Source organism: Vombatus ursinus, unplaced genomic scaffold (genome assembly GCF_900497805.2).
Source record: "Vombatus ursinus unplaced genomic scaffold, bare-nosed wombat genome assembly UNPS02009205.1, whole genome shotgun sequence".
NCBI classification, from domain to species: Eukaryota; Metazoa; Chordata; class Mammalia; order Diprotodontia; family Vombatidae; genus Vombatus; species Vombatus ursinus.
In genome coordinates this window covers 42,806,273-42,822,644 of record NW_020948983.1, presented here as the reverse complement: position 1 = coordinate 42,822,644, position 16,372 = coordinate 42,806,273, and the positions used below count along the sequence as shown (strand labels likewise).

Below are 16,372 nucleotides of genomic sequence, written 5' to 3'. Positions count from 1 at the left end.
AAAGATATGAACTTAATATACTCAGTTATCTGATTTGCTCTCTACAAACACCTGAATCTCCTATTGAGATGCTTTCTGCATGTCCTTGACAATAGTGGAGAACACCACCAGTGTTTTAAGGGTATTTGCCAACCTTGACTGTCCACTGGAATCACAGTGTTAGAAAGCCACAACACTGTAGTGTAAAAAATTCTGGATTTAAAATCAGGTAACCTGGAATTGAACTCCACGCTAGGCTCCTTACTGCCAGGCCGACCTTGCCTTTGTATTCCTAGTTAGCAGTGTCTTAGACAATAATGCTCCGTTAATGTTTGCTGAAAGGGCAGCTAGGTGGCGCAATGGATAGAGTGCCAGGCCTGGAGTTACAAAGATTCATTTTCATCTTCCTGCGTTCAAATCTGGCCTGACACTTAGTAGCTGTGGGACCCTGGGCAAGTCATCTAACCCTATTTGCTTCAATTCCTCATCTGTAAAATGAGCTGGAGAAAAAAAATGACAAACCACTCCAGGTACTTTGCCAGGAAAACCCCAAATGGGGTCATGAAGAATCAGACACAACTGAAACGACTCAACAACAACGTTTGTTAAAATGAAGAAATAAAGTCATATAATTGTCATATCACATTTCTATAGCACTTTGAGGTTTACAAAGTACTTACTCTACTCAAAGTCTGTGAGATAGATAGTACAAAGATTGTTATCTCAATTTTACTGGTGAGAAAACTGAGTCTTGAGAAGTTAAGTGACTCAGAGTCATATAGCTAGGAAGTAACAGAGTAAAGACTGGAACCTAAGTTTTCTGACTCTCAAGACATTACAAAAGATAATTAAGAGAAATCCAATTAACTAAAAAGATGCAAAGAAGAGATATAAGAGAGAGAAAATTTATTTGATAAATAGAATAATCAGATGGAGCAAAGAACAATGCAAAGATGCACCTCAACCTCCCTGATCTCAATTTCTTCCTTTGGAAAGTGAAAAGGTTAGACTAGATGGTCTCAAAAATTCTATGATTCTATCACTTAGTCACTAACTAGCCATGTGATATCTTTAGATCCTTCCATATCCTATGAACATCACCAATAATAATCTTTGAATTTTTAAGTGATTCAAAATGTAAAATAAAGTCAAGCAATGATGAAAAAACTTACATTGTCTAAGCTTAATTATTTATGCCCTCATTTAATTATATAGCTAAGACAAAACTTGAGAGGGACAAAGTTATCTACCAGTCTACAAATATGTGGGCTGACAATGAAATCTGAAATTAATTTTAAACACTCTGTTAAGTCATATAAGCACTACATTAGAAACAGGAAAATTGAAATATGAAGATTGAAATTTTATTATCAATGCAATGTTCTTCCCTCTATAAATATAGTATGCAAAAATTTGACTTTAACATGTCACTTCATTTCTTAAAAATATCACATACAACAAATTGAAATTAATCTGTTTCTTCACTTTAGTCAAATAAAATACCATTTGAGCATTTTTATTTATTTCTCTCATTCTCACTAATTGTACCTTCTTTTATATGTCATCTCTATGCCTAGAATATCCCTTACTTTTAAATCCATCATGATTATTTGGTCAAAATCCAATATAAAACTTACATCTTCCATTTGAAACTTAATCTATTACAGGAAATCTACTCTACCTAATTATATGAAGTAAAATGATTGCATTTACACTCAAAGTATCACTAACACCACCATTTCGCCTTTCATATTCTTAAAAAATAAAAAATAGTTGAGTACAGTATATTGTCTATTAATTTTTTTCTATTGAGTCTAATATTTCAGAAAACTGATTAAAATTCTATGACCTCAACATACATTTATCTTATTATATAACCCAATTCAATTGAACAAGCATTTATTAAAAGCCTACTATGATACAAAGCAGAGTGCTAGGCATGGGGGAAAATCCCAAAACACATCTTGATTTCAAGGTGCTTACATTCTATTGAGGGAAAAAAATTATAGAGATAAACAGAAGGTCATTTCAGCAGGGATGAAGCACTAATAACTGGAAAGATTAGGAAAGATTTCTTGTAGAAGGTAATAAACTTTATAAAAGCTAGAGACTCTAAGACACAAAGATAAAGTGGAATTACATTCCAAGTTGGGGGAAGAAAAAGGTGACTATCTGTGTAAGCTTACAGAGATGGGGAATGGAATGCTTATTTTGGAAAACAGCTAGCAGGCCAGGTTAGCTATAAAGTAGCGTGCGATGAATATCCATGATCTGGGGAGCAATGGCCACACACCAAAGGGCTTACGATTAACTAAGCAAGAAAGTGGAAAGATGGGCTACAACCAACCTTTGCCACAACAGCCAACTGTAGGACTTGTCATCAATACAAGCACACCGACTTTTTTCCCCTCTAACCCTTTTCTCCCTGTGCAAGCTCTCAATCTCCCAGGTTCTCAGCTCAGCATGACTCTGGGACAGTGACTGTGATTAAGAGTTATTATAAGGGGAGGGCATTTTCATTTTGAGTGGGACTGTAGGAGTACTACAGGAAAATAGATGGTTTGTGAGAGATTACAGATCTAATTATATTATCATTCCCACAAAATTTACCTTTCTTTCAAGATAAACTATTACTGTCAAGAGTATCACCATTCTTCCAGTCACCACAGTTCAAAATCTCACTATCATCCATGATTTCCCACTCTTCCTTATACCATATATACATATATATGTATATATATACATATATATATGTGTGTGTATATATCTATATATATATATGTATAAAATCAGTTGCCAAATCTTGGTTCCTACCTCATATCACTCCTCTCTGTTGCCTTTTCTTTATTTATACTGCCATCACCTCAGTTCAAGATCTTATATTTCCTTTCTGAACCACTGCAATAGCCTCATATTTGGTTTCCCTGTTTTAAGTCTCACTTGCTTTTTAATTCATTATCCACAGAGATACAAAAATGATTTTCCTAAAATACAGGTCTGACCAAGTCACTACCCCACCCAATAAGCATCAGTGCTACCTGACTGACTTTAGGACCAAAAATTATTTTATTTTTATTTCATCCTTTTAAAATTTCTATTTTCTTGCCTAAGTTTTATAAGGCATGTGAGTACTGGTATAATACAATACATACATAATTTATAAATAAACTTAGACATATGAGCTCAAAAATTTTTTATTGATGAGTGAGAAATCAAAAAAGTTTGGAGACAGTCAGTTCTATACAAGGGGTGATAAAAGTCTGAATAAGAGTCATGGCCAAGTGAATGGCAAGAAGGGAATGAATATGAAAGAGTTAAGCAAGTAGCTTAGTTTGGAGGAGAGATGGGTTTAGGAGACTGCTTCATTTTGGATATGTTGAGTTTGAGATAGCAATGGTACATGGAGGTAATGATGTGCAGTAGGTCTTGGAAAAAAAGGATGGAAGCTTACAAGAACAACAGGGATGGACAGATTGATTTTAGAGTCACCTATACAGAGATGAAAATTTAACCCATAGCAGCTAATGAGACTACCAAGAAAGAGTGGGTAGGCTGAGAGTAGAAGAGGATCTAAGCATAATTTAAAACAGTGTCATCCTGTTGTCATTTCAAGGTTGCTCAACAAAATAAGAGAAAAAAAGACTAGCATGCTGAGAATGTGTTAAAAGGACTTATTCACAAGACTAGTTACCTTATTATTTTTAACTTAAGTGTCAAATACACTTAAAATTCTAAGTAAACACAAATCCTTTATGAAGCCAAAGTTCAAATTCCAACACTGTGGTTGAATAAATCAAAAGAAAAAAAATTTCCAAAATATACAATGTATTTTTTAATATATCACTTTAAAAATAGCATTTGATAGAAAAAATATAGTCAAAATAATTTAACATACAGGAATAAAAGCCTCCAAAAACATGGGTTAGCATAGAAACATCAAATAATATATTCTATTCTGAATGTCCCTTTTTGGAAACAAGCAAAAAAGGGGATAGGAGACAGAAAACAATATAGATGTATATTTAGAAGGCAAGGGAAAATGTCTTAAGCAAACCAATTTATTTAAATAAGAATTTATTATTAATAAAAAGTTAGAGATCTTGGAGTTGTACCTCTAACCTCGAAAAACAGTATCACATGCATTCTAAACCTATAAATTGCTATCTTGGCTAAATTTCACATTAATTGTTATGAATATCTCCCTTAAAGGTTTAAAATATTGACTTTTCCATAATATTTAAAAACAAATGCACTTTATTGGATTCCTAGATACCATATATGATAAAATTTAGTTATGATTAAATTTCATGCTAAATATGAAAGGACTGTCCAAATTCCTATTTTGTAGTAGACTTTTATTTATTGTGTTGATTTTTAATAGGCAATCAAGTAGGGGTTTGAAATTAATTTCTTTAAAAGGGATTTATTATTAAAATGATACTATAGCTATTATAAAAAGATTTTATGTTTAGACAAAGGCTAGCCATTTTCTTAAAATGTCTGGACAACTTTTATAGTTGTGCATTTGAATCATCTTTTGAAGGTGTTTGAAAATATTATGAAGAAATACTTCTACAAATAATCTTGGATTTTAGCACTTTATAGAGATGTTACATGACTTAATCAAATGCTCAGTAAACATCACTATTAACTCCAATTTTTATTTTTCTTTTTACCACAAGCTCTTGATATAAATTTGGTTAGGTCAATATCAGCAAACAGCTCAACACAATTAAGAAAACATTTATTAAGCACCTACATACACACATACATATATGTGTATATATATGTATGTGTGTGGGATGGGGTAATATACACAAACACTTGGCACTATTTTTTAACTTAATCAATTTCTCAACATGTTAATGGAAGAAAATGCCACCTTGTTCTATCTTATTAAAATCATGATAAATAATTTTTGCAAAGCCACCCATGTGTAAAGTCAGGAATGAATGGGGTAGCTTTTTTCTACACAAAGATTTTCTAAGAATAGTGCACCTAAAAGGAAGAGAAACAAAACATAAAACTTCATGAATACTGCTTGTAGTTCCATATCAAACCACCTCTTTATGTTTTCAGGAAAAAAAGTGCTATTCCTTAGCAATCCTCTTTAGAAGCTTTATCTTCAAATAAAAAGGACAACTGTGTAAGTGTGTAAGTACATGAGCAAAAATGAATTTCTAAGAGTTTAACACTATAGTCTTAGATTGTGACTCACCTGGAGGTAAGAATTTTAGTTGGTTATTAGCTAATCGAAGGTGACGTAAGGATCTTAGACGACCAATTTCTGGGCAGACAATTTCCAAGGCATTGTCACTCAGATCCAGACACTGGAGCTTTACAAGGGAACCAATGGCTTAAATGATACAAAACCAATAAAAAATGAATTTTAACCACATTCAGACCTTAATGGGATTATTCTATCAAAAATATTTTGGTATTAACATCTATGTCTGAGTTGATTGTGAGACAGTAAAACCATAGATATAACAGAATATTACAGAAGTGAACACTCACAAACTCAAAATATAACCCAAAGAGAAGAAATAAAAATTAGAAATGTAAAAATTCAGACACAAAAACATACAAAAGGTCATTTTTTTTTCTGAGATATTGCTTTTATTTGTACTTGGGATTTAATTTGGACTAAACTACATTTTTAAGTCTAAAACAAATGAGGAAACTTTAGGGTTAAAAGCCACCAAATATAACCAAAGTATTAAGTAATAATTGGCATTGGGAGAGATTGGAACTCAGGATCAAGGTTTACTAATAAAAATGCTATTTAGCTTTTTCTTCTCATGTAATTAGTTAGGAAACTTACAGCACTTACGTGTATCTGAAATTTTAATAGAAAGGTAATAAACTTAGTCCACATGACAATGAAAAAAATGTATTAAGAAAAGCTACAGTAAACTCCTTTGCAGGTTCTTGCAGTAAGCTTCTTCTGAAAACAACAACAAAAACTACTTTACAAAGCAAAATCAATGCTAGTTTGTATACACTACAAAACTGCAAAGGAACTTACCTTCAGGTACAACAACTATATTATTTGAATGAAGGTACCTAGGCAAAAAGAGAAAGCAAAATTATAGCAGGTTCTCTCTAGTATTTTATTAGATTGGCAGAATTTAGAAGCTTATTAAATAGGCAGAGATCAGGAGTCTTATTATATGAGCTGTATCAGATCATAACCAACTATGATAAAACATGGAATCTACCATTGAATCTATTTTCACATTCCATTCAGACTATGGTACCAAGAACCCAAATGTTTCTAGTAGGTTGTAGCTATTGCTGATCACATTAAAAATCATTCACAAACACAACAATTATTTGCTCTAATAGCAACTCTTTAACTTATGAGTATACGAAAGATCTTTTATAAAAATGAGGAACTTATGGAATGGATAAATTGAGGGGGAAGGAAGGAGTGATTCTTCATTTTATACCAGAATTCATCAAATGGTTTAGTTCCCCTACTCACAAAAAATGATCAGTTCACAAAAACTGTATTTACATAAAATTTTCAGGGACACACCTATGCATAAAACTAAGGACAAAAATTTAATATATACCTTTTAATTTGTGATGAAATCATAGAGTAACCACAGAATATATTGTTCAAGGACGTCCATTATGTCTAAGCAGTTGCGAGATGTGGATCAAAAATAAAAAAAGTAAAATTTATGTCTGATTTATAGCACCCTCAGAAATATTAAGCCACTCCAGAATATAATTTTCTCTCTCTGAAATAAGCTTTAATAAACAAGGAACTAAATCCTTATTTTCTAAAATTTAAATATGTTGACAAGTCCAGGCAGCTCTAAGCACAGAAATAATTTTACAGCTAAGTATCTTTAGCACACTCTGGTGGTGAATAAACACAACTACAATCATTTGAACATCATGTAACCTTTCTTACAAGGTTATTTAATAACTGATAATTATAAAATAAATTACTATAAGATAGACTATCTACAGCATTGATTTAAAACATAAACTAATTTTGGTCAACTATGTGGTCAACATTTACATAGTTTTGTTTCTACTACTTTTCTTTTTTTTTAAATATACCAATAATAATTTATATCTTCCCAGCAGCTACTAGAAAACATGCCTATTTTCAGTCTAATTGTATTACTGTAATTTCTTCTTAATTTTCACAAGGACTAAAAGAATTTTGATTTCCTTTGGAGATAAAGGAGAAAAGTGTCCATATGGGGACTAACAAGCAAAAATGCAGACAGGAATTTGTGTTAAGTCCTAGGGCGCTGTTTGAAGCACAGCCTAAATTGAATTATGCCAGAGCACATAGCTGAGCGACAGTGGCAAAATTTGAGCCTAGGCCTTACCTGAAAACCTAATGCCATATTCACTATGTGAAAATGCCTCTTTCCAAATGCATTTATTTTTTCCCCAAATAATGCCTGTCACACCTAACAATTTTTTTTCTACTTTTGGGGGGGGGGCTAGGCAATAGGGTTAAGTGACTTGCCCAGGGTCACACAGCTAGTAAGTGTTATGTGTCTGAGGCCGGATTTGAACTCGGGTCCTCCTGAATACAGGGCTGGTGCTCTATCCAGTAGGCCACCTAGCTGCCCCTCACACCTAACAATTTAAGTGAAAGAAAAACTGAACTTTTAGGAAACTACTGTCCAGTTAATTAATAAAATCATACTGGACTGCCAAGTTTCTAGTTCCAAAATAACTTAAACAAAGGTATATTTCTAGCATGTACTTTTTTTGGTGTGTGCTCAACATTTTCCACCTTTTATTACACTCCAAACATTAATTCTAGGCAGGATTTCCTGCCTCTTATCAAACAAAACTGGACATTCTTTGTGCCAAAGGACGAAATACAAGTGAAATGTACATATACAGTAATGTTTCATTAGCACAAAAGCCAAGATACCTAATTGAAAAATGGGGAGCATAAGAGCAGTTTTATGCAGTCAACAAAACTGTTGGCTATTTTCACGTCTATTTTGTTTACTCAAGGCCTATCCAAAAGTATATATCTCAAAATATCCATATCTTCTCCATTCAACTTCAGCCACAAATAGAGATTATATGACCTTGCCATCATCTACAAGTGTTTAACTTCTTTATTTATGAATTCCATAATTCCTTTATTTGTTCACTTTTTTTTATCATTCCAACTTTCCCTATGTCTTACAATCCTCTAATCCTGTTCTTCATCCTAGTGATAACTTCCATTCCCTCTACCTCTCAGTTCTTTCCTACACTGACTACACTATTCTTCCTCCCCTAGCTCAACACCTTGATTAATTTACTCAACTCTACACTATCCTCCATCCTAGATTCCACTGTTTTATCACCTATCACATTTCGACCACCCCTATCCTGGATTACCCCCACTAACCTGTCAACTTTTCTCCTATTTGCATCCTTTCAAACAGAGCTGGAGGAAGTTGTGAAATGTACAGATTTATGTTCTATGATCTCACGTGGGCTCTCACTGCAGCTGGGTAAACATTCTATTCCTCCCTAACAGATTTGCTTTTCCATTCTCCACAATGGCTGTTCCAAACTTCTTTCCTCAAACATCCTACAGCACTGCCCCTTCCCCACAGCCTCAATGCCAAAGACCTTCCTCATATGTCATTGAAAGAATTAAGGCCAAAAAAAAAAAAGAATTGAGGCCATTCATTGAGAGCTCCCTCTTCTCCCCTCTTCCTTGTCTCTACATATTCCTTTACTATTTCCTCCTTTCTGATCTCATCCCTTCCTGACTCTGAAGCAAATTGCCCCACTATTACCCTTATTATCTCTCATCTTCTCCTTATCTAATACTTCCTTCCTTGATGCCTACAAATAACAGCACTGCCATTCTCAAAAAAAATCTTCACTTGATTACACAATTTCCACTAGGTATCTTTCCATATCTCTCCTCACCTTCATTACTAAACTTAAGAAAATCATTACAATTGGTGCCTCCACTTCATTTTCTCTCACTCATTTCTAAACCCTCGGCAACATAGTTTCCTACTTATCATTCAACTGAAGCTTCCCACTCCCAAGTTACCAATGATCTCTTCAATGCCAAAACTAACAGCCTTCTTGACCTCGCTGCAACATGTGATACTGTAGATCATCTCTTTATGGATACTTTTTGCTCTTCTGGTTTTGGGGATACTCTTGGTTCTCCTGCTACCTATCTGATCATTTCTCAGTCTCCTTTACTGGCTCTTTATTTATATTATACTCTTTAATCATGGGTAACCACCAAGACTCTATCTATCCTAGGCCCGTTTTTCCTTTCACTCTATACTATCACTCTTAGGGATTTTATCAGCTCCCACGGTTTCAATTACTATTTCGATGCAGAGGACTCATATCTCTATCTCTAGCACATAATCTCTCTCCTGAGTTACAGTCATGAATCTCTAACTGCTTCTTAGATTTCTTGAACTGGATGTCTCATAGGCATTTCAAACTCAACATGTTATAAACATAACTCATTATCTCCTCTCCCCCTTTTCCAAACTATCCTATTACCAATGAAAGCATCACCATCCTACCAGTCACCCAGGCTGGCATCCTTGGTATTCTCAAGGTTTGAGAATCTTAAGTTCTTAAGGATTCCTTGATACACCATGTCTTATGGTCATCTTTTCTCCACTCACCCAACCCTTGCTTAGACTATTATCTCTCACTTGGATTATTACAATAGTCTTCTGCTTGATCTCTCTGCCTTAAGTCTCTTATCACTCCAATCTATCCTCCTCTACTAAGCTGCCAAGGTAATTTTTCTAAAAGGTTATTATGAACACATCAGTCCTCTGCTCAAGGAGCTCTAGTGACTCCTATCACCTCTAGGATCTAGGATCAAATACGAAGTCCTATTTGGCATTTAAAGCTCTTTATAACCTGGCCTCTTCTTTTTTTTGAGTCTAAACTCAATTTTTTCTTATATATTTTTAGTTCCATATTCTTTCTTACCCTCTCCCTTCTCCCACTCACAGAGAAGGCAAGAAAAACTAAACTCATTACATATATACATGTATATATATATATATACACACACATATATATATATAGTTACACATTAGCCATGTTAAGAAAAAAAAGCAAGAAAAAGAAATAAAGAGAAAAAATGCCCTGCAATCTGCACTCAGTCCCTCAGCTTTCTATTTGGAGGCAGACAGCATATTTTACCATAAGTCTTCTGGAATCGTGGTTAATCACTCTGTTGATCAGAGTTCCTAAGTCTTTCAGAGTTGATTTTATTTACAATACTGTTATTACTGTATAATTGTTCTCCTGGTTCTGCTCATTTCACTTTGCATCAGTACTTCCCAGGTTTTTCTGAAACCATCCCATTTATCATTTCTTACAGCACCAGAGTATTTCATCACATTCATATACCATAACTTGTTCCCAGTTGATAGACATCCCCTCAGGTACCAATTCTTTGTCACCACAAAAAGAGCTGCTATAAATATTTTCATACACATAGGTCCCTTCCCTCAGTTTTTGATCTCCTTGAGGTACAGACCTAGTAATGGTATCAGTGAGTCAAAGGGTATACACAGTTTAATAGCTTTTTGGGTATTGTTACAGATTGCTTCCCAGAATGAATGAACTAGTTCACAGCTCTACTGATAGCTCATTAGTTTTTCACTATTTTCCAAAATTTCCTCCAGCATTTGCCATTTTCCTTTTTGTCATCTTAACCAATCTACTTGGTATGAGGTTGTAATTCAGAGCTGTTTTCATTTGCATTTCTCTAATTATTAATGATTTAGAACATTTTTACATGTGGCTATTGATAGCTTTGGTTTCTTCTTCTGAAAACTGCCTATTTCATATCCTTTGACCATTTATCAATTGGGGAATGGCTTTCATTCCTGTAAATTTGACTCAGCTCCCTAAACATTTTAGAAATGAGACTTTTACATCCACATCCAAAGAAAGAACTATGGAGTTTGAATGCAGATCGAAGCATATTTGCTACTTTTTCTTCTGTTTTGTTTTGTTTCCTCTTTCTTGTGGTTCTTCCTATTGGTTCTAATTTTTCCTTATGACATGACTAATGTGAAAATATGTTTAACAAATATATATGTGTGTACATATACATATAATATGTACACACACACACACACACACACACACACACAGCCTATATCAGACTGTCTTGGGGAGGCAGGAGAGGGAGGGGGAGAAAAATTTAAAACTCAAAAGCTTATGGAAGTGATTGTTGATAAATCAAAATAAATTAATAAAAAAAATTGGAAATTGAGGGGACGTCCATCAACAGAGGAATGGCTGAACAAACTGTAGTATATGATTGTGATGGAGTGCTATTGTTCTATAAGAAATGATGAGCAGGATGCTTTCAGAAAAACCTGGAAAGACTTACATGAACTCAGCAGAACCAGGAAAATATTGTACACAGTAACAGCCATATTGTATAATGATCCACTGTGAATGACTTGACTATTCTCAGCAATACAATGATCCACGACAATTCCAAAGAACTTATGAAAAATGTTATGCATCTCCAGAGAAAGAACTGATGGAGTCTGAATACAGATCAAAACATAGTTAAAAAAAAGAGAGAGAAATGAGACCTTTATCAAAGAAACTTGCTGCAAAAATTTCCCCCTAGTTTCCTGCTTTTCTTTATATTTTGCATTGATTTTATTTGTGCAAAAACTTTTTAATTTCATGTAATCAAAGTTATCCATTTTACTTCCCATGAACTTCTCTATTTCTTGTCTGGATATGAACTCTTCTCCTATCCATAGATCTGACAGGTAATTTCCTCCATGTTCCAATAATTAGTTTATGATATCACCCTTTATCAAGTACCTATTTTGAATTTATCTTGGTCTACAGTGTGAGATCTTAGTCTATTCCTAGTTTCAACCAGACTACTTTCCAATTTTCCCAACAGTTTTTGTCAAATAGTGAGTTTTTGACCCCATAGATGGGGTCTTTAGATTTATTAAACTCTAGGTTACTGTGCTTATTTGCTTCTTTATATTGTGTACTAATCTGTTCCACTGATTAATCTCTCTTTTTCTCAGTACCAAATTGTTTTGACAAATACAGTTTTGTAGTACAGTTTGAGATTTGGTACTGATAGACTCCCTTCCTTATTTTTTTTTATTACTTTCCTACATATTTTTGATCTTTTATTTCTCTAGATGAATTTTGTAATTTTTTCTAACTCTATAAAGTAATTCTTCGGTAGTTTGATTGGTATATGACACTGAATAAGTAAATTAATTTAGCTGATATTGTCATTTTTCTTATATTTGCTTGGCCTACAATGAACATTTCTCTATTCACATTTGTCTTCATTTGAGTAAACAGTGCTTTGTAATTGTGTTCATATAATAATACGACCTCATCTTACTTTCCCAGCCTTCTTAGATATTATTCCCCTCCATGCATTCCATATTCTAGCTACACTGGCCCATTTGCAGTTCACGGCACAAAACAATCTATCTCCCGTCTCTGTACCTTTATACTTGTTATCTTCCATGCCTGGAATGCTCTTCCCCCTCATCTCTATCTCTTAATTTCCCTAAATTCTTTTAAGACTTAACTCAAGTCCCACCTTCTGCAAAAAGTCTTTCCCAACTCTCATAGTTGCTAATGCCTTCTTTCAGATTATCTTCATCTGCTCTGCACATTTCTTTTATATCCTAATAATTGACATTTTATCTCCATTATTGCGATATATGTTCCTAGAGGGTTGGTACTGTTATTTTGCCTTTTGTTGTATCCCCAGTTTGGCTAATTGTAAATGTTTAATAAACACTTGTTGATGAATTATGAGTTAAGACAAATAAAACTTACATAATAAATGAAATTAAAAGTACATTTTAAATATATTAGATTGTTAGTATGATCCCTCATTTGAAAAAGTATCATTAAGACTTTGAATTATGAGAATTATAAGCTGAAGAAACATTTCCAACGTCTCAGAGAAAGAGTTGTTTTTTAGCTCTTCTTTTAACCAAACATTAGTATACATCATGGCCAATAAGAAATTTTTAAAATCCTATAAAAACAGAACACTGATCTGACAAACAAGATACCAGAGAAAGTAGCTCTCAAAATAACTCTCTCATCCCATAACTTCAAAACCATATGAAATGCTCCAAATATATAGTAATTAAAAACTGTACCAAGAAGAAGAGAGAAATGTCTTCATACAGTGTAAAGCCTTCTCACACACCAGCAGAGGGCTGAGCTATATGAAAAACCCACTTACCCTAACCATCTGCCATTGTTCATTCCAAGACCAGCCTGAACAACCTGATAGACTCTGGTTGTGGTAGCTTCTACTCTGTTCCCCACTCCTCTCAATTCCCCCTTATACCCCGCAACAGAGAGAGGACAATGAATTTGTTCAGCCAAAAGAGTGGTCATTTATGGAAGAGGTGAGAGAGGCCTTGAAAAGCAGAGGTGACAAAGGAAAAATGCAAACCCAATTATGGTGTTTTCTCCCTAGAGTTTCCACCCAGCAAGGAGCCACAGCAAAACTAGGTGGTACAGTGGACAGAAAGCTGGATCTGGAGTTAGGAAGACAAAAGTTCAAATCTAGCCTCAGGCACTTACTAGTTGTGTGACCGTGGGAAAGTTACTGTCTGTCTCAGTTTCCTCACCTATAAAATGGTGATAATACAATGGCAACTACCTTCCAGGGTTGTTGTGAGGATCAAATGAGATATTTATTAAGCAATTAGCACAGTGCCTGGCACATAGTAGGTGTTTAATAAATGCTTGTTTCCTTCCTTCCTCCTCCTCAACTCCCAACTCAAGAATGTCATGAAAGCTGTAAGGCCTTTACGGCGTGGACAGAAGAAAGCGTAAGATAGAGCAGAAAGGAGAGGAGGACAAATAGTTCCAAGGCCTTATTCAATGGACTGATTAGAAGAGACGGATGGAAGCAGCAAGAAAAATGGAAAAAGACTAAACATAAACAGAAAAAAAAAAACACAAGGATTTTATTTTTTGAAAAGCAATTTCATTGTTGTAGGGAACTCCAATAAGAAACTTCCTCCATCAAAGCAGATCAACGCCACTGCTGCAACATATTGTCTTTGGAAAGTCACCTCAGATATTGAGAGGGTAAGTTAGTTGCTCAAGGTCATACAGTCAGTATGTGTGGGCCTTGAACCTAGATCTTCCAGCTCTCTATCTATTATGCCATTTTGCCTCTTTAGAAATAAGGTCAGAAAAGAAGAAATGACCCTACCCCCGTTTTTAAACTTAAAAGCTAGAAGTCCTTAGATAAACCAGCAGTGAGACTCATCATAGGGAAAAATGAATAAAAAACTCATGTGAAAACATAATGAATAAAATACTATGCTGTGATGGAAAGCAATCCGAAAACCCCAGTGAAAAAGCAGGCAAGACAATGAATTTTATCTAGAAGCAAAGGAAAATAATCTCACATTTCCAACTGCCTTTCAGATATTTCAAACTAGATGTCCAGTAGGTATCTTAAACTAAACATAGCCAAACCAGAACTCATTATCTTTCCCCCACACCCTACTCCTGTTACCCTGTTACAGTAAAGGACAACAACATCCTCCCAATCCCTAAGGCTCACAACAGAGGAGTCATCCTTGACTCCTCACTATCTCTTACACTCCCCCATATCCAAGCTGTTGCCAGTGCCTGCTGACTTCACTTCTGCAACATCTCTTGAATTCTCCCCCTTCTCTCTGGCACTGCCATCACTCTAATACAGACCCTCATCACCTTATTACTGGACTACTGCAACAGCCTGTTGGTGGGTCTGCCTGCCTCCACTACCCCTTCTCCAATTCATTCTCCATTCAGCCACCTAAGTAAAATGTAGGTGTGACCATGTCATTCCCCTAGTCAATAAAATCCAGTAGCTCCCTATTGCCTCCAAATGCTCTGGCATTCAAAGTCCTTCATAATTTAGCCTCCTCCTACCTTTTCATTCTTCTTACACCTTGCTCCCCACCAGATTCTTTCTGCTCCAGTGACACTGGCCCCTTGGTTATTCTATAAACAGGATACTCCATCTCTTGGCTCTGGGAATTTTTTCTGAATGTACCCGATGCCTGGAATACTACCTTTTCTCAACCCTACCAACTGACTTCTCTTGCTTCCTCTAAGTCCCAAATAAAATCTCATCCTTTACAGGAAGCCTATCCCAACCTCTTCAAATTCTAGTGCTTTCTCTGTTTTAATTATTTCCTGTTTATCTAGTATATAGCTTGCTTTGCATATATATATATATATATTTATATTTTTTTCCATATTGTCTCTCCCATTAGATTATAAGCTCCTTGTGGGCAGGGACTGTCTTTTGTCTCTATATCCTCAGCATTTAGCACAGTGACTGACACATAGTAAGTATTTAATAAATGTTTATTGATTGATTAAATGTGTAACCTGGCAGTTTTCAGAAGAAATCAAAGCTATCAATAGTCACATGGAAAAATGCTCTAAATCACTACAGATTAGAGAAATGCAAATTAAAACAACTCTGAGATATCATGTCACACCTATCAGACTAACATGATAGAAAAGGAAAATGACAGTTCTGGAGGGAATGTGGAAAAATTGGTACACAAATGCACTATTGGTAGAGTTGTGAACTGGTCCAACCATTCTGGAAAACAATTTGGAACTATGTCCAAAGGGCAATAAAACTGTGCATGCCCTATGACCCAGCAATACCACTACTGGATCGGTATTCCAAAGAGATCAAAGAAAAGGGAAAAGGACCTATTCGTACAAAAAATATTTATAGCAGCTCTTTTTGTGATAGCAAAGAATTGGAAATTGAGGGGATATCCACCACTTGGGAGATGGCTGAACAAGCTGTGGCATCAATTGGGATGGAACACTACTGTGCTATAAGAAATGATGTGAAAAAAATAAAATAAAATAAAAGTGAGGCAGCTAGGTGGCGCAGTGGATAGAACACCGGCCCTGGATTCAGGAGAACCTGAGTTCAAATCCGGCCTTAGACATATAACACTTACTAGCTGTGTGACCCTGGGCAAGTCACTTAACCCCCACTGCCTAACCAAAAAAAAAAAATAAAATAAAATAAAAAGAAATGATGTGGAAGATTGTTTCAGAAAAACCTGGTTAGATTTATATGAACACGTAAAATGAGCAGAATCAGAACAACATTATATGCAATAACAACAATATTATAACAATGATCAATTGTAAAAGACTTAGCTCCTTTGATCAAGACAATGATTAAAGACAATTCCAAAAGACCCATGATGAAAAATGCAGTCAACCTCCAGAAACTTTGATTACAGATTGAAGCATGTTTTTTAAAATTTTATTTTTAATCTGTGTTTTTATTTGTAACATGGCTAATATGGAAAGATGTTTTGCATGACCTCACATG

General features: G+C 34.8%; 1 protein-coding gene across 1 annotated transcript in view; it reads right to left on the bottom strand.

The window, feature by feature from the left end:
• Positions 1–16,372, bottom strand: part of LRRC28 (leucine rich repeat containing 28) — a 194,817-nt gene that overhangs the window by 147,642 nt on the left and 30,803 nt on the right. The window contains exons 4-5 of the mRNA XM_027852018.1: positions 6,008–6,045; positions 5,198–5,335 (exon numbers count right to left, since the gene is read on the bottom strand). Of these exons, the coding sequence (XP_027707819.1) occupies positions 5,198–5,335; positions 6,008–6,045 (176 nt within the window). The remainder of the gene's footprint in view (positions 1–5,197; positions 5,336–6,007; positions 6,046–16,372) is intronic.